The 16711-nt window shown below is 41.8% G+C and overlaps 1 protein-coding gene across 2 annotated transcripts in view; it reads right to left on the bottom strand.

The window, feature by feature from the left end:
- Positions 1-5021: 5021 nt before the first annotated feature.
- LOC122554110 (vitellogenin-like) overlaps positions 5022-16711 on the bottom strand; it is a 105158-nt gene continuing 93468 nt past the window's right edge. For both annotated transcript variants that reach the window (XM_043698608.1, XM_043698609.1), the window contains exons 29-34: positions 12343-12535; positions 11093-11184; positions 8746-8837; positions 7505-7655; positions 6547-6708; positions 5022-5303 (exon numbers count right to left, since the gene is read on the bottom strand). In XM_043698608.1, coding sequence (XP_043554543.1) covers positions 5194-5303; positions 6547-6708; positions 7505-7655; positions 8746-8837; positions 11093-11184; positions 12343-12535 — 800 coding nt within the window. In that variant the 3' untranslated portion in view covers positions 5022-5193. The remainder of the gene's footprint in view (positions 5304-6546; positions 6709-7504; positions 7656-8745; positions 8838-11092; positions 11185-12342; positions 12536-16711) is intronic.

Raw genomic sequence — 16711 nt, 5'->3', positions numbered from 1 at the left:
TCCTCACTTTCTCCTCCCAGCTAGGTAGGCAGCTTTGGCTATGAATTTTGGGCACAACATGACATTGAACTCTTTTTCTGTCACCTTTACCTCTGTGTCTATGTCTTTATACAAGAGTTCTCTCCCCATCCCACAGACCTCTTCACCCAGCTCCAAGTCTCTCCCTCTATCTGGACCCCTCCACCTGCACTTGACCTATTCAAAGATGAGAGTGGTCCTAAAGGAAGAGTGCTAAACTGGGGGAAGGCCAACTATAGCAGGAGCTGGGGAATGTGGATTGGAAGCAGCTGTTTTAAGGTAAATCCACATTTTATATATGGGAGGCTTTTAAAGAAAGGTTGATTAGAGTGCATGACAAATGTGTCCCTGTAAAAATGGGGGATATAAATGGCAAGATTAGAGAACCACGGTGAAATTGTGAGACTAGCTAAGAAAAAAAGGAAGCATACATAAGGTCTAGATGACTGAAAATAGATGAAGCTTTGGAACAATATTGGGAAAGTAGGACTAATCTGAAACAAGGAATTACAAGGAACAAGAAACAGAGGGACATAGATAAGCTGCAGAGCTAGGCTGAGGGGTGGCAAATGGAGTTTAATGTGGACAAGTGTGAGGTGATTCAGTTTGGAAGGTGCAACAGGAATACAAAGTATTGGGCTAATGGTAAAATTATTGGTAGTATAGATGAGCAGAGAGATCTCGGTGTCCATGTAAATAGATCCCTGAAAGTTGCCACCCAGGTTGATAGTGTTGTTCAGAAGGCATACGGTGTGATAGCTTTTATTGAAAGAGAGACTGAGTTTCAGAACCATGAGATCATGTTGCAGCTGTACAAAACTCTATTGCAACCACATTTGGAGTATTGCGTACAGTTCTGGTCACCGCATTATAGGAAGGATGTGGAAGCTTTGGAAAGGGTTCAGAGGTGGTTTACTAGGATGTTGCCTGTTATGGAGGGAAGGTCTTAGGAGGAAAGGCTGAGGGACTTGAGGCTGTTTTTGTGAGAGAGAAGAAGGTTGAGAGGTGACTTAATTGAGACATACAAGATAATCAGGGGATGAGATATAATGGACAGTGAGAGCCGTTTTCCTTGGATGGTGTTGACTAGCACGAGAGGACATAGCTTTAAATTGAGAGATGATAGATATAGGACAGATGTCAGGGGTAGTTTCTTTAGTCAGAGAGTAATAGGGGCATAGAATGCCCTGCCTGCAACAGTAGTAGACTCACCAGATTTAAGGGAATTTAAATGGTCATTGGATAGATATATGGATGAAAATGGAATAGTGTAGGATAGAGGCGCTTCAGATTGGTTTCACAGGTCAGTGCAACATTGAGGGCTGAAGGGCCTGTATTGCACTGTAATGTTCTATGTTCTATGTTATAGTTAGGAGGGCTAAAAGGTGTCATCAAATATCTTTAGCAAATAGGGTTAAGGAAAATCCCAAAGGCTTTTATTTGCATATAAGGAGCAAGAGGATATCTAGAGAAAGGGTTAACATAGAACATAGAACATTACATGGCAGTACAGGCCCTTCTGCCCTTGATGCTGCACAGACCTATGGCCCACTCAAGGACAAAGGAGGAAAGATATGCATGGACTGGAGAATTGCTAATGTTGTCCCTTTGTTTAAGAAGGGTAGCAGGGATAATCCAGATAATTATAGATCGTTGAGCCTGACATCAGTGGTAGGAAAGCTGCTGGAAAAGATACTGAGGGATAGGATCTGTTCCCATTTGGAAGAAAAATGGGCTTATCAGTGATAGGCAGCATGGTTTTGTGCAGGGAAGGGCATGTTTTACCAACTTAATAGAATTTGTCAACAAAGTGATGAAGTTGATGAGGGAAGGGCTATAGCTTCCTGATGAAGGACTTTTGCCCGAAACGTCAATTTCGAAGCTCCTTGGATGCTGCCTGAACTGCTGTGCTCTTCCAGAATCTGGTTTCCAGCATCTGCAGTCATTGTTTTTACCTTATAGATGTCATATACATGGACTTCAGCAAGACGTTTGAGAAGGTTCCCATGGTAGGCTGATGGAGAAAGTGAAGTTGCATGGGTGTACTAACTCAATGGAATGAGAACTGGCTGAGCAGCAGGAGACAGAGAGTAGTAGTGGAAGGGAGTTTGTCAAAATGCAGAACAGTGACCAGTGGTATTCCACAGGGATCCGTGTTGGGACCACTATTGTTTGTGATATACATAAATGATCTGGAGGAAGGTGTAGGTGGGCTGATTAGCAAGTTTGCAGATGACACTAAGATTGGTGGAGTAGCAGATAGTGAATGGGACTGTCAGATAATACAACAGAATATAGACAGATTGGAGAGTCAGGCAGAGAATTGGCAGATGGAGTTCAATCCCAGCAAATGCAAGGTGATGCATCTTGGAAGATCCAATTCAAGAGCGAACTATATGGTAAATGGAAAAGCCCTGGGGAAAGTTGGAGAGAGATCTGGGTGTTCAGGTCCATTGTTCCCTGAAGGTGACAACATTGGTCGATAGAGTGGTCAAGAAGGCATACGGCATGCTTTCCTTCATCAGATGGGGTGTTGAGTACAAGAGTTGGCAGGTCATGTTACAGTTGTATAAGACTTTGGTTCGGCCACATCTGGAACACTGTGTACAGTTCTGGTCGCCACATTACCAAAGGGATGAGGATACTTTTGAGAGGGTGCAGAGAAGGTTCACCAGGATGTTGCCTAGTATGGCGGATGCTAGCTATGAAGAGAGGTTGAGTAGATTAGGATTATTTTCATTAGAAAGATGGAGATTGAGGGGGGAACCTTACCGAGGTCTACAAAATCCTGAGAGGTATAGACAGGGTGAATAGCAAGAAGCTTTTTCCAGGTAGGAGATTCAATTACTAGGGGTCACGAGTTCAAAATGAGAGGGGAAAAGTTTAAGGGAGATATGCGTGGAAAGGTTTTCACACAGAGGTTGACAGACTTTACGTTCACATCTTTAACACATTGTTCGAACTAAGATAACACTTGTTGTTAGATAAACTGAAACCACCTTAAAAGGAGTTCTTGAATTTACATATTAAAGAGCCTAAACCAGCATATCCCATCCTAAAAGATGCAGGACTTAATCTAAGTTGTTTAATATATCATTACAATTCCATGACACTGTAACCCTTTTGCTATAAATTCTGTGGTATATGGTCCTGCTCCACACCATCTAATGAAGAGCTAGTGCCTTGAAAGCTTGTACTTCCAAATAAACCTCTAGGGCTATAACCTGATGTTGTGTGATTTTTAACTTCGCCCATGCCAGTCCAACACCAGCACCTCCAAATCATTACAAAAAGCAAAATCAACATTAGGTTTGAAATTTGAGAAGTTAATAACAGTGGGGAAGAAGCTGTTCTTGAACCTGTTGGTACAGGGGGGGTTTAGGTTTTGTATCTTCTGCCTGCTGGGAGAGGTTGGAAGAGATTATAACCAGGGTGGGAAGGGTCTTTGGAAAGGGTGAAGTTGTGTTTCTGTTTTTCAGTAAGAAAAGCATCTCAAATGTGAAGAGAGCCAGTTTATTTCCCCTCATCAATTGCTGTCAACTGTGAATTTTAATTAATAAAACAAAAGTGGGCAGGTTTTCTTGTCACTCTCTCATTTTATATGGGCGTTGGAGCAAGGTTAACATGTTGTCCATTTCCAATTGCCCTTGAATTGAGTGTCACAGCTGTGCCATTTCAGAGGGTAGCTAAGATTCACCCACATTGTTTTGGATCTGGAATCACATGTAGGCCAGACCAGGTAATGATGATGGTTTCCTTCCCTAAAGGACATTAGTGAACCAATGGGTTTTTCCTGATAATTGACAATGGTTCATCATTAGACTGGAGGAGAAAGTGAGGTCTGCAGATGCTGGAGATCAGAGCTGGAAATGGGAAGAAGGGCTTATGCCCGAAACGTCAATTCTCCTGTTCCCTGGATGCTGCCTGACCTGCTGTGCTTTTCCAGCAACACATTTCCAGCCTTCATCATTAGACTCCCAATTCCAGAGGTTTTCCGAATTCAGCATCAGCCTGTCAGAGCCCGATTCAAATCTACACCCCCAGAACATTAGCTGAGTTTCTGGATTAATAATCTAGAGATAATAACACTAGGCTATTGCCTCCTTGTACCCCTACAATTTTATCAAGGAAATCATCATTCCTTGTTAATTCTTATCTTTGATCACTTGAATCATTCACAGAAAAGCCACTACTTCACTCATCATTTGTTCCAGCAGTAGGAGATACAGTTATACAATTCCTCACGGGAATTGTCAAGCCCATCTTTCCAAGCAGGAGTGGCTAATAGCCTAGCCTTCTCTAGAAAGAAGAAAATAAAGAAGGCACAGAAGATGAATATCTCTTCCCTTTATCCTCACAAAATGAAGTAGTAGTGGAGATTTCAGCCTGCTGAAGACAAGGCTCTTCAAGGGTAAGCTTGTGGAGTTGAGATAACCTACACATTCTTGATGAGAACACAATCTCTGGTGCAGGAAACTGTAAGGAAGCATGGGAGTAGAAATAGATGCACCACAGAAAGTATCCTGCCTGGATGCAGCTTGGTATGGCAACTGCTCTTCCCAACATCATGAAAAACTGCAGAGAGTCACGAGTCCAGCCAGGTCATCATGCAAACCAGCCTTTCATCCATTGACTCCATCTGTTGCCTGGGGAAAGCAACCAACATAATCAAGGTCCCCTTCCATGCCAGTTATATTCTCTTCCACCCCCTTCCATTGGACCAGGTAAGGATGGAAGATTTCCTTCCTGATAGGACATTGGTAGACGCGATAGGTATTTATAACATTTGACAGTGGTTACATAGTCACTTTAGACTATCTGACTTTTAATTCCAGATTTTTTTAATATTGGATTCAAATTTCCACATCTGCTATGATGAGATTCAAACCTATGTTCTCGGAACTTTAACCTGGGATTTTGGAGTACTAGGCCATTAACATTTCCACAATGCCACCATTTCCCCAAGAGTAAACAATAAAACATGCAAGTAAATAATCAACAGCTCTCAACAATTAAAAGTTTATTAGAATAATTGATGGTCAGGAATAATGAATTGTACAGCTTTCAAGAAGAGTTAATATTGGAGCTCATATTTTTTGAAAAGAATTGATATAGCAAAGAGTCTCACACTTATAACTGTTATAGTCGAGGTTTTGGTAACAATAGTGAATGGGGTTAGACTTCAGCACAGCCACACACGCAGTCAGTATGGGAATCCACAGAGTGACTCACGTGCACAGATTTCTTCCGGAAATTTAACATAGCAGCTGCATTCACAGAGCGATCTGTTAATAAATTCAGACGTGTTTGAGTAAGACTAGATTAGAAGGAATACCTGCTTCCATGTGTGAGGTAATTTGTAATATATCAGAGATCTCTAGCTCTCTTGGTTTCTTATTGTTTCCCTTTATACTGAGAGAGTTTATTTAACTCATCGTGTCTATTCTGATTCTTTGAAAGAGCTGCCAAATCTGAACCTGCCCAGCTCTGTTTGCTCTTCATCCTGCAGATTTGTCCTTGCATCTCAGCTTTTGTATCAATATTTTTCTTTAGAAAATAATGACTTTTAAAATGAGTTTTGACCCTGCAAAACCTGTCAGACTGATTACCGGATTGCAATGGTAATGGAAATAACATTAATGGAAGTATTGTCTAATGAAGGAGTCTAAGTTCAAGCTATGATTAAAGTCCATCCCACTCTACGGTAACAGTACAACCCAATCCATGAGCTTGACTCATTTTAAAATATCCAAGGGGGTGGTATTATCCTCTAACTGGCTTGGGGCTAAACTAAGAACTTTTTTTGAGTGTTACACGGGAAAAGGGTTCATGTGGGGTTAGTTCGGTTGCTCTTGGTGATAACCAGGCATGCTGGGTACAATGGCCTCCTTCTATCCTGTAACCAGTCCATGACTTTAAAATAAACCAAAGAACTGCATAGAGCTCTGGAAAGGCAAGAAGAGGTAGAGATCTGAAACGAAAGTGTAAACTGCTGCAGAAACTCAACGGGCCTGGCAGCATTTGTGGAGGGAGAAGGCAGAGTTAACATTTCGAGTCAAGTGACCCTTCTTCAGAACAGGGGAAGAAGAAGAACTGAGAAAGGTTATCTCGACTTGAAACTATTTCTCTGCTTTCTTCTTCCACTGATGCTGCTAGTCCTGCTGTGTTTTGCCAACAATTTCTGTTTTTGTTTCAAAGTTTACATCCTTGCTATTGCTTCTGAAGCAGATCAGTGTGATTATTCCCCATTGTCTGCTCTTTTCTCTACGTGTGCTCTTCTACAGCTGGGCCGTCTTCCACATGTCACCCAGATTTCCCAAACTGTCCATGTCTAACGCAACATGACACTACTAGGACCTCCACACATACCTTACATCCATTGGGATCAATTACTTCCACCCATTTATACAATAATAAATAGAATTAACTAATATTTCATTTTGAGTTCCTGACATGATGAATTGTGTTTTCTTGCTTTTTTTTGTTGGTTAAATATATATGTATCTTATATAAGTACTACAGACTTACTGGCTGATACACAGTGGAAATTGGCAATGCGAGAGTGTGTTTCAATTGGTGAACATCCTTCCAGGCAACGTTGAACAGGTTCGACTGAGTAGCATTTGGATTCCTGCCCTTCAAACTTGACAAGTTTTCCTAGTTCCACAAATGTTCGGCGAACTTTACAATCTGAAATTCAATAAGCTGTAATTTATTGTTGTAGAGAACAAGAAGACAGTTTGATGGCTTTGAAACAAAATGGACCAAACCTGTGTTTATGAATTTCTTTTTAACACACTAAACATTGTAAGATGCTTTGCAAAAGCAGTAAATCCTAAATCTAACTTGGAGTCACTTAAGGAAATGTCACAGCAGATGAGTAAAAGCTCGATCGTAAAGGCATTTGAGAGTGTCTTAAAAGAGTGAGGTAGGATAAAGAAAGGTCAGGAGGGAATTCCAGAACTTAGGCCTCAGGCAGTTGAATCATAGAATAGAAACATAGAATCCCTACAGTGTGGAAGCAAGCCATTCGGCCAATCAAGTCCACACCAACCTCTCCAAAGACCATCCCACCCAGACCACCCCCAACCCTATGTCTGCATTTTCCATGGCTAATCAAATTATCCTGCACATCCCTGGATATTATGGGCAATTTAGCATGGCCATTTCACCTAACCTGCACATTTTTGGACTGTAGGAGGAAACCAGAGCACCCAGAGGAAACACACACAGATATGGAGAGAATATTCAAACTCCACATAGAAGTTGTCCTAAGATAGAACTGAACCCGAGTCCGTGGTGCTGTGAGGTTGTGGTGCTAACCACAGCCACCATGCCTCCCTGGAGCCCCCATCCTGGCTAACTGCTAATGGTGGCATTTTGGAAATTGGGGATGCTGTCAAGAATGGGAGGAGGGCAATCATCTTCGAGGGTTGTAGGGACAGATGAAATTAACATGATTTAAAAAGAGTTGAGATTCTCTTACCATCTTTGCAGGTTTGCCCTGGAAATGTCCATGATTCAAAAAGGTGCTCAACATCTCTGGCCTCCTCTTGATTTGGCATCAACAGCTTTTCCTCACCATTATTGAGTCCACAAATCCCACATGTCTTACTCATCATGTGATCGAGTACAATCTGCACACAAAGGCAAAGCTCATTAGAGTCATTTAAAAGGTATTGCGACAAATACGTGGATAGGAAAGGATTAGAAGGATATGGGCCAAGTGCAGGGAAATGGGGTTAGCATGGATGGACATTTTGATTGGCATGGACCATTTAGGCCAAAGAGCCTGTCCCTGTGCTGTAGGACTCTGACTGTCTTTGACTCCACCAGAAAACAGACCCTTCGGTCCAACTTGTCCATGCCAACCAGATTTTGTGGATTAACCTAGAGCCATTTGCCAGAATTGGGCCCATATCCCTCTAAATGCTTCATATTTATTTAACCATCCAGAAGCCTTTTAAATGTTGTAATTGTACTAGCCTCCACCACTCCCTCTAGCAACTCATTCCATACACACATCACCCTCTGCTGGAAAAAGTTGATCTTTAGGTCCCTTTTAAATCTTTCCGCTCTTACCTTAAACCTATGCTTTCTAGTCTTGGACTCCCCTACCCTGGGAAAAAGATCTTGGCTATGCACCCTTTCCATGCCCTTCATGATTTTTTAAACCTTTATGAGGTCACCCCTCAGCCTCCAACATTCCAGGGAAAACACCCCCAGCCTATTCAGCCTCTCCCTACAGCTCAACCCCTCCAATATCCTTGGAAAAGATTTCTGCACCCTTTCAAGTTTCGCAACATCCTTCCCAGAGCAGGGACACCAGAATTGAATGCAGTATTCTAAATGTTTTCCAAAATTAGTTCATATTGATCATTAGTTTACCTACAGTGTGGAAACGGGCCCTTTGCCCAACAAATCCATACAAGCCCTCCGAAGAGCAACCCACCCAGATCCAACTCCCCTGACTAATGCACCTAACACTATGGACAATTTAGCATAGCCATTCCACCTGACCTGTGCATTTTTGGATTGTGGGACGAAACCCACACAGATACAGGGAGAATGTGCAAACTCCACACAGACAGTCACCCAAGACTGGGATCAAACCTGGGTCCCTGATGCTGTGAGGCTGCAGTGCTAGCCACTGAGCCACTGGGCCACCCATTGAATGGCTACACGGTGAAGTTACATTTCGGGAGCTTGTTAATAAGTAAGCGATACCTGCACTCTGTTTCCATCAAAGAACAATTGTTCAATATTGATTGATGATGCTTTTAAAATAATTCCTGTCCCATTCTGCCAAACACGTACATCTGGAATAAAAAAGACAGCTGAATGTTGAAGTAGACATTGAGTTTCTGGCAATCTCTACACTAATTGGAAGGATGTTGTGAAACTTGAAAGGTTTCAGAAAAGATTTACAAGGATGTTGCCAGGGTTGGAGGATTTGAGCTATGGGGAGACGTTGAATAGCTTGGGGCTGTTTTCCTTGGAGTGTCAGAGGCTGAGGGATGACCTTATAGAGGGGTATGGATAGGGTAAATCGACAATGTCTTTTCACTGGGGTGGTGGAATCCAGAACTAGAGGACATAGGTTTAGGGTGAGAGGGGAAAGATACAAAAGAGACCTAAGAGGCAACTTTTTCTCACAGATGGTGGTACGTGTATGGAATGAGCTGCCAGAGGAAGCACTGGAGGCTGGTACAATTGCAACATTTAAAAGGCATCTGGATGGGTATATGAATAGGAAGGGTTTGAGGGACATGGACCGGGTGTTGGCAGGTGGGACTAGATTGGGTTGGGATATCTGGTTGGCATGGACAAGTTGGACCAAAGGTTCTGTTTCCATGCTGTACATGTCTATGCTGCAATATAGAGTCATAGAGTCGTAGAACCCCTTACTGAAGTTCATCTAGATCACATCTACTGCTTTGCCCTCATCAATCATCTTTGTTGCTTCTTCAAAAAAAACCTAGAAGTGCCCTGTGAGAAGAATCTTAAAGTTCCTACAGTGTGGAAACAGACCCTTTGGCCCAACACATCTGCACTGACCCTCTGAAGAGTATTCCACCCGTTAACCCCTAACTAATGCACCTAATATTCCCTGAACACTATGAGCAATTTAGCATGGTCAATTCATCTAATCTGCACATCTTTGGAATGTGGGAGGAAACCCACACAGACACAGGGAGAATGTGAAAACTCCACACAGGTAGTCACCCGAGGCTGGAATAGAACCTGGGTCTCTAGCACTGTGACGCATCAGTGCTAACCACAGAACTACCATGCCATTTACAGCCCTGATAATATGTGGAATGAGCATATCAGACACAGGAAGGATGGAAATGCATTGGAAGCAGGTTCGAGGAGGCTTACTGAATTGACAGCTGGACTGAGCTGGACTGAGGGAAGCTTGCCAGAGTGGGCTTGAAGAGTATTGGCAAGATTTGACTAAATTGTATAAGAGCCTGAATGGTCTTGACATGGAAAGGATGCTTTCTCTTATCAGTATATCACAATTTGGGGACACCTGCTTGAAATTAGGAGGCAACCTTATAGGATGGAGATCAGTGTAGCCTTGGAATGCTGTGCCTCAGAAGGTGTTGAGGCTGGGATGTTGAATATTTTTAAGAGAGGGGTGAATAGCATCTCATGAAAGAAAAACACAGCAGATGCTGGAAATCTGAAACATACAAAGAAAGAAAGTTGGAGAAACTCAGCAAGTCTGGCATTATTTGTCAAGGGAGAAACAGAATCAACACTGAATTTGATACAAGCATTGGAGACTGAGGGGTGACCTTATTCATGTTTATAAAATCATGAGGGGCATGTATAGGATAAATAGCCAAGGTCTTTTCTCCAAAATAAGGGAGTCCAAAATTAGAGGGCATAGGTTTAAGGTAAAAGAGGCAATATTTTAAAGGCACCTAAGGAGCAAGTTTTTCACACAGAGGGTGGTGCGTGTATGGAATAAATTGCCAGAGGAGGCGGTGGAGGTTGGTACAATTGCAACATTTAAAAGGCGTCTGGATGAGTATATGAATAGGAAGGGTTTAGAGGGAATGGGCCAAATACTGGTCAATAGGAGTAGAATAATTTAGGATATCTGGTCAGTACGGGTGGGTTGGACCAAAAAATCTATTTCCATGCGGTACATATCTATGACTCTTCTTTAGCTCTGATGTTCTGTGGCTAGGTTCTCTTTAGGCCATTATAGTTCTGAAATGGAACGGTGTGTGTCTTGAAGAGGAACTTGCAGGTGGTTTTCTTATTTATCTGCCATCCTTGTCCTTACATGTAGTAGAGGTTGTGGATTTTGAAGGTACTGTCCATGGAACCTGGGTGAATTGCTGTTTCTCCTTATTTCTTTATCCAACTCCTCTTAAACGAATCAGCATTTTCTCATGGTAACAAGTTTAATGTTCTGCCCGAAGCTTCTATCCTGGAAACTTCACACAACTTTTAATTTGCTAATGATAGCTCTGTGTTCCACAGTTCTCATTGCTCAACATTACATTATGTCAGAAAATGTCCAATTTTTGTTTTCATTTGTAAAAAGATTACTCACTTTGTATAACCCTTCCTTCATTACTCAGAGTGGTCTTCACATTGTCCACCAAGAACTTTATTCCAGCTGGTGTCCAATTTGCTTCAATTACACTGTTCCAAAGAAAATAGAAAATATCACATAACAGGAGAAATACTGCAAAAAGAAAGACATGGAGATTGCTCTGTCCTTCAGAATTCTGAAATCTCTCACCATTTAAATAATACTCCGCTTTTCTATTCTGCTAAAGAGGACAATCTCACATTGTTCCACGTTGAATTTTGCCCTCACACTGAACCTATCTTTATCCTCCTGCAGACTTCACTTTGTCTTGATGACTTCCTTTCTCACTTAGGGGGTGTCATTGGAAACTTTGACTATCTTACATTTAAGTCATTGATATATAGATGAAGCCCCAGCACTGAGTCCTGGCCATGCAAATGGCCCGTATACAATTTAATAACATTACACAGAATTTTTTAAAAAAGAAATCTCACACAAGTAGCAGACAGAGTCCCATTTTCCTCATTGATATTATCTGCCAGTCTTTGAAAGATGCAACTATGAAGTGAATTCCTAATCTGCTATGTGCTGAAACCAATGCTTCCCCTGTATTCCTATATTATAAATCACCATAAGACAGTAAGACCATAAGACATAGGAGCAGAAATTAGGCCATTCAGCCCATCGAGTCTGCTCTGCCATTCAATCATGGTTGATCAGTTTCTCAACCCCATTCTCCTGCTTTCTCCTCGTAACCCTTGATCCCCCTTGACAATAAAGAACCTATCTGTCTCCATCTTAAATATACTCAATGACCTGCCCTCTACAGCCTTCTGTGGTAGTGAATTCCATTGATTCCCCACTCTCTGGCTGAAGAAGTTTCTCCTTATCTCCATTCTAAAAGACCTTCCTTTTACTCTAAGGCTGTGCCCTCGGGTCCTAGTCTCTCCTACCGATGGAAACATCTTCCCAACATCCACTCTGTCCAGGCCATTCAGTATTCTGTATGTTTCAATTAAATCCCTCTCATCCTTCTAAACTCCAGTGAATATAGACCCAGAGTCCTCAAATGTTCCTCATATGTTAAGCTTTTCCTTCCTGGGACCGTTCACGCAAACTTCCTCTGAACAAGCTCCAAGGCCAATACACCTTTTCTGAGATATGGAGCCCAAAACTGTACAAAATACTCCAAATGTAGTCTAATCACATGTACAATAAGGACATTTATATGCAATTAATGTGATGATAAACTTATGATAGCCACTTACACGTTAGGCACAGATATGAGCAGCTTTATTGCCTTCTTCCTCTGCTGGTTAACATCACGCCGCATTAAGAGAATAAATTTTGGAGTAGGTGAACAATCCTTGGTTAGGACATAGTAGCAATCGTTAAGTATTGTGTGTTTTAATTCATTGCCATCAAATGTAACAACTTGTTCACTCTCCGAAATACATTCTCCTGCAGAAATGAAAATGATAGACAAGTTGATCTCCAGAAAACGATGGACTTACACTCTTAACAGACGCTGATCAACAATTCCATTGCCTTTTCCTTAGACAATAATACATAAGGTCAGAAATTGGCCATTCAGCCCATCAGGTCTCCTCTTCCATTCAATTATGGGCGGCTCAGTGGTTAGCACTGCTGCCTCACAGCACCAGGGTCCTGGGTTCAATTCCCACTGTCTGTGTGGAGTTTGCACATTCTCCCCGTGTCTGCGTGGGTTTCCTCCAGGTGCTACGGTTTCCTCCCACAATCCAAAGATGCGTATGTTAGGTGAATTGGCCATGCTAAATTGCCCATAGTGTTAGGTGCGTTAGTCAGGGGTAAATATAGGGTAGGGGAAAGGGTTTGGGTGGGTTTCTCTTCGGAGGGGCGGTGTGGACTTGTTGGGCCAAACGGCCTGTTTTCACACAGTAGAGAATCTAATCTAATCTAATAAAATCACGGCTGATCCGATAATTCTCAATTCCACCATCCTGCCATTTCCCTAAAATCCTTAATTGCCTTACTGATTAAAAATCTGCTTCTCTCAGCCTTGAATCGACTTAATAAACTAATGTGAACAGACCTGTGCTGTAAACAATTCCACAGACTCACTCCCCTCGAAGAGAAAAAAAAATCCTCCAGGTGCTCCGGTTTCCTCCCACAATCCAAAGATGTGCAGGTTAGGTGAATTGGCCGTGCTAAATTGCCCGTAGTGTTAGGTGCAGGGGTAAATGTAAGGGAATGGGTCTGGGTGGGTTGCTCTTTGGAGGGTTGGTGTGGACCTGTGGGGCTGAAGGGCCTGTTTCCACACTGTAGGGAATCTAAGAATCTCTGTCGTAAATTGACGATCCTTATTCTGAGATTATACACTTTGACCTTAGACTCCCCAACATGGGGAAACAACCTCTCCAGATCTCCACTGTCAAGTCCTCCATGAATCTTGTATGTTTCAATAATGTCATAGAAATGTAGAAAATAGGTGCAGGAGGAGGCCTGCTCCACTATTCAATATGGCCACGGCTGATCATTCAACTCAGTCCCCGTTCGCGATTTCTCTGCTTGCCTCTCATTCTTCTATATTACAATGAGGATAGGCAAAATTTACTTAACCTCTCCTCATAAAACAATCCCTCCTTACCCAGTAACAAGTGGACCTTTTCTGGATCGTCTTCAGTGCCAATATCGCTTTCCTCAGATAAGGACCACAGTATTCCAGCTGTGGAATTCTAAATTTAGCAAAGATTGTACATTTTTATCCTCCATTCTCTTTCTAATAGGTCTGAATGAAGTCAACACAGCATTTGGCTTCCCCATTACTCATTGAACTTGGATGCTAGATTTTAGTTATTCATGGAAGAGGACTCCCAAATCCTTCTGTTTTGTAGCTTTCAGTAACCTTTATCCATTTAAATAATATTCAACTCATCTATTCCTTCTGCCAAAATACAGAACCACACATTTTCCCACATTACATTCCATCAGCTGAGTTTTTGCCAACTCTCTTCACCCTATATCGCTCTGTGAACTCTGTGTCATCCTCACCACTTGTATTCCCAATTATGTGTCATTTGACTTTATGGCAATAGTACTTTCATGTTTTTCATCCAAATCATGAATATATATTGCCAATAATTGTGGACCAAGCACTGTCACTGTGGCACTCCTAGTTACAGGATGCTATCCTGAAAATGACTCCCTTATCCCAACACTCTGCCTTCTAGTATTTAGCCAATCCTCTATCCATGCTAATATACTGCCTCCAACACCACGGGCTCTTGTCTTATTAAGCAGCCTAATGCGTGATACCATTTCAAATACCTTTTGAAAGTCCAAACGCATTACGTCCACTCCTTCCATTTTATTAATCCAGCTTCATATCTGCTCAAAGAATTCTACTAAATATATCAGGGATGATTTCCTCTTCATGAGCTGGTACTGTTCATTCATCTTATGTATTTCTAAATGCTCTATTACAAGCGTTATAATACACTCTAACATTTTCCTGATCATAAACTTTAAGCAACTATTACCTGTTTTTTGTCTCCTTACCTTTCTAAATAAAGGTGTTATATGGCAATTTTCAAACTCCCTGGGACTTTTTCAGAATATTAGAATTCCTGGAAGATTACTACCAGTGCATCCTCTATCTCTGTAGCAACATCCTTTAATATTCTCGGTTGCATCTCATCAGGAGACTTATGAGTCTTTACTCCATTAATTTCCTATTACAGTTTCTCTCATGATAATTATTGTATTGAAGAGTCATAGAGTTGTACAGTTCAGTCCAATCTTGTCCATGCCAATGAGATATCCTAAATTAATCTAGTCCTATTTGCCAGCATTTGGCCCATATCTCTTTAAATCCTTCTTATTCATATACCGATCAGATGCTTTTTAAATATTTAATTGTACCAGCCTCCACCACTTCCTCTGGCAGCTCATTCCATTCATGCACCACACTGAGTGAAATACCTTCCCCACAGGTCTCTTTCAAATGTTTTCTCTGTCACCTTAAACCTATGTCCTCTAGTTTTGGACTCCCCTATCCTGGGGAAAAGACCTTGACTATTCACCCTATCCATGCCCCTCAAACTTTTGTTAACCTCCATATGATCAACCCTCAGCATCTGATGGTCCAGGGAAAACAGTCCCAGCCTTTTCAAACTCTCCCTATAGCTCAAACCCTCAGTCCTGGCAACAACATTGTAAATCTTTTCTGAACCCTTTCAAGTTTAACAACATCTTTCCCATGCCCCTCAAACTTTTGTTAACCTCCATATGATCAACCCTCAGCATCTGATGGTCCAGGGAAAACAGTCCCAGCCTTTTCAACCTCTCCCTATAGCTCAAACCCTCCAGTCCTGGCAACAACATTGTAAATCTTTTCTGAACTCTTTCAAGTTTAACAACATCTTTCCTATAGCAGGGAGACCAAAATTGGCCTCACCAACATCTTGTACAGCCACAATATGACATCCAACTCCTATACGCAATGAACTGACCAATAAATGGAAGTGTACAATACATCATATTCACCACCCTGACTACCTGCGAATCCACTTTCAATGAACTATGCACATGCACCCTAAGTTTTTATTTCCTCTCCTACTTTCATCAATACTTTCCAACAATAATGTTGGAATGCTATTAATGTCTTCTATTGTGAAGATCAATGCAAAGTATTATTTAACTCTTGGTTTAATTCCTCTTGGTTCTCCATTATCACTTCCCCAGTTCTCTTAGACGCCTAATGTTCACTTTAGGAACTCAGAGCATAGAACATAGAACATTACAGCACAGGAATAAACAATGTTGTGCTGAAAATGATGCCAAATTAATCTAATCCCTTCTGCCTGCCCTTGGTCCATATTCCTCCATTCCTTACATATTCATGTGCTTATCTAAAAGTCCGTTAAACACCTCTATCACATCTGCCTCCACCATCACCCCAGGCAGTGTGTTCCAGACTCCCACCACTCTGTGTAAAAAAACTTGCCCCTCACATATTTGAATTAACCCCAAACCCACCTTGAATGCATGCCCCCTCGATTTAGATATTTTAACTCTGGGAAAAAGATTCCGACCGTCCACCCTACCTATGCATCTCATAATGTAATAGTCTTCTATCTCATCTCCCCTCAGCCTCCAACGCTCCAGAGAAAACAACCTGACTTTTTCTAGCCTCTTCTTATAGCTCATACTCTCTAATCCAGGCAGCAACCTGGTTAACTTCTTCTGCCTCTCCAAAGCCTCCACATCTTTCCTGTAATGTGGCAACCAGAACTGAATGCAGTATTCTAAGTGAGGCCTAATTAAAGTCTTATAGAGCTACAACATGACATGCTGACTCTTGTACTCAACTCCCTGACTAACAAAGGCAAGTATACTTTACAACTACTTTACTACCATCTCTATTTGTTTGGCCACTTCTGGGGAGCTATGGACTTGAACCCCACGATCCTTTGGTACATCAATGCTGCTCAGGTTCCTGCCTTTAACTGCATACTTTTCCTTAACATTTGATCTCCCAAAGTGCATCACCTCACACTTACCTGGATGAAAAGCCATCTGCCATTTCTCCGCCTATATCTGCAACTGATCTCTACCCCACTGTATTATTTTGAGAACCTTCTGCACTATCCATAA

Source organism: Chiloscyllium plagiosum, chromosome 11 (assembly GCF_004010195.1).
Source record: "Chiloscyllium plagiosum isolate BGI_BamShark_2017 chromosome 11, ASM401019v2, whole genome shotgun sequence".
NCBI classification, from domain to species: Eukaryota; Metazoa; Chordata; class Chondrichthyes; order Orectolobiformes; family Hemiscylliidae; genus Chiloscyllium; species Chiloscyllium plagiosum.
This window is presented reverse-complemented; position numbering and strand designations above follow the sequence as displayed.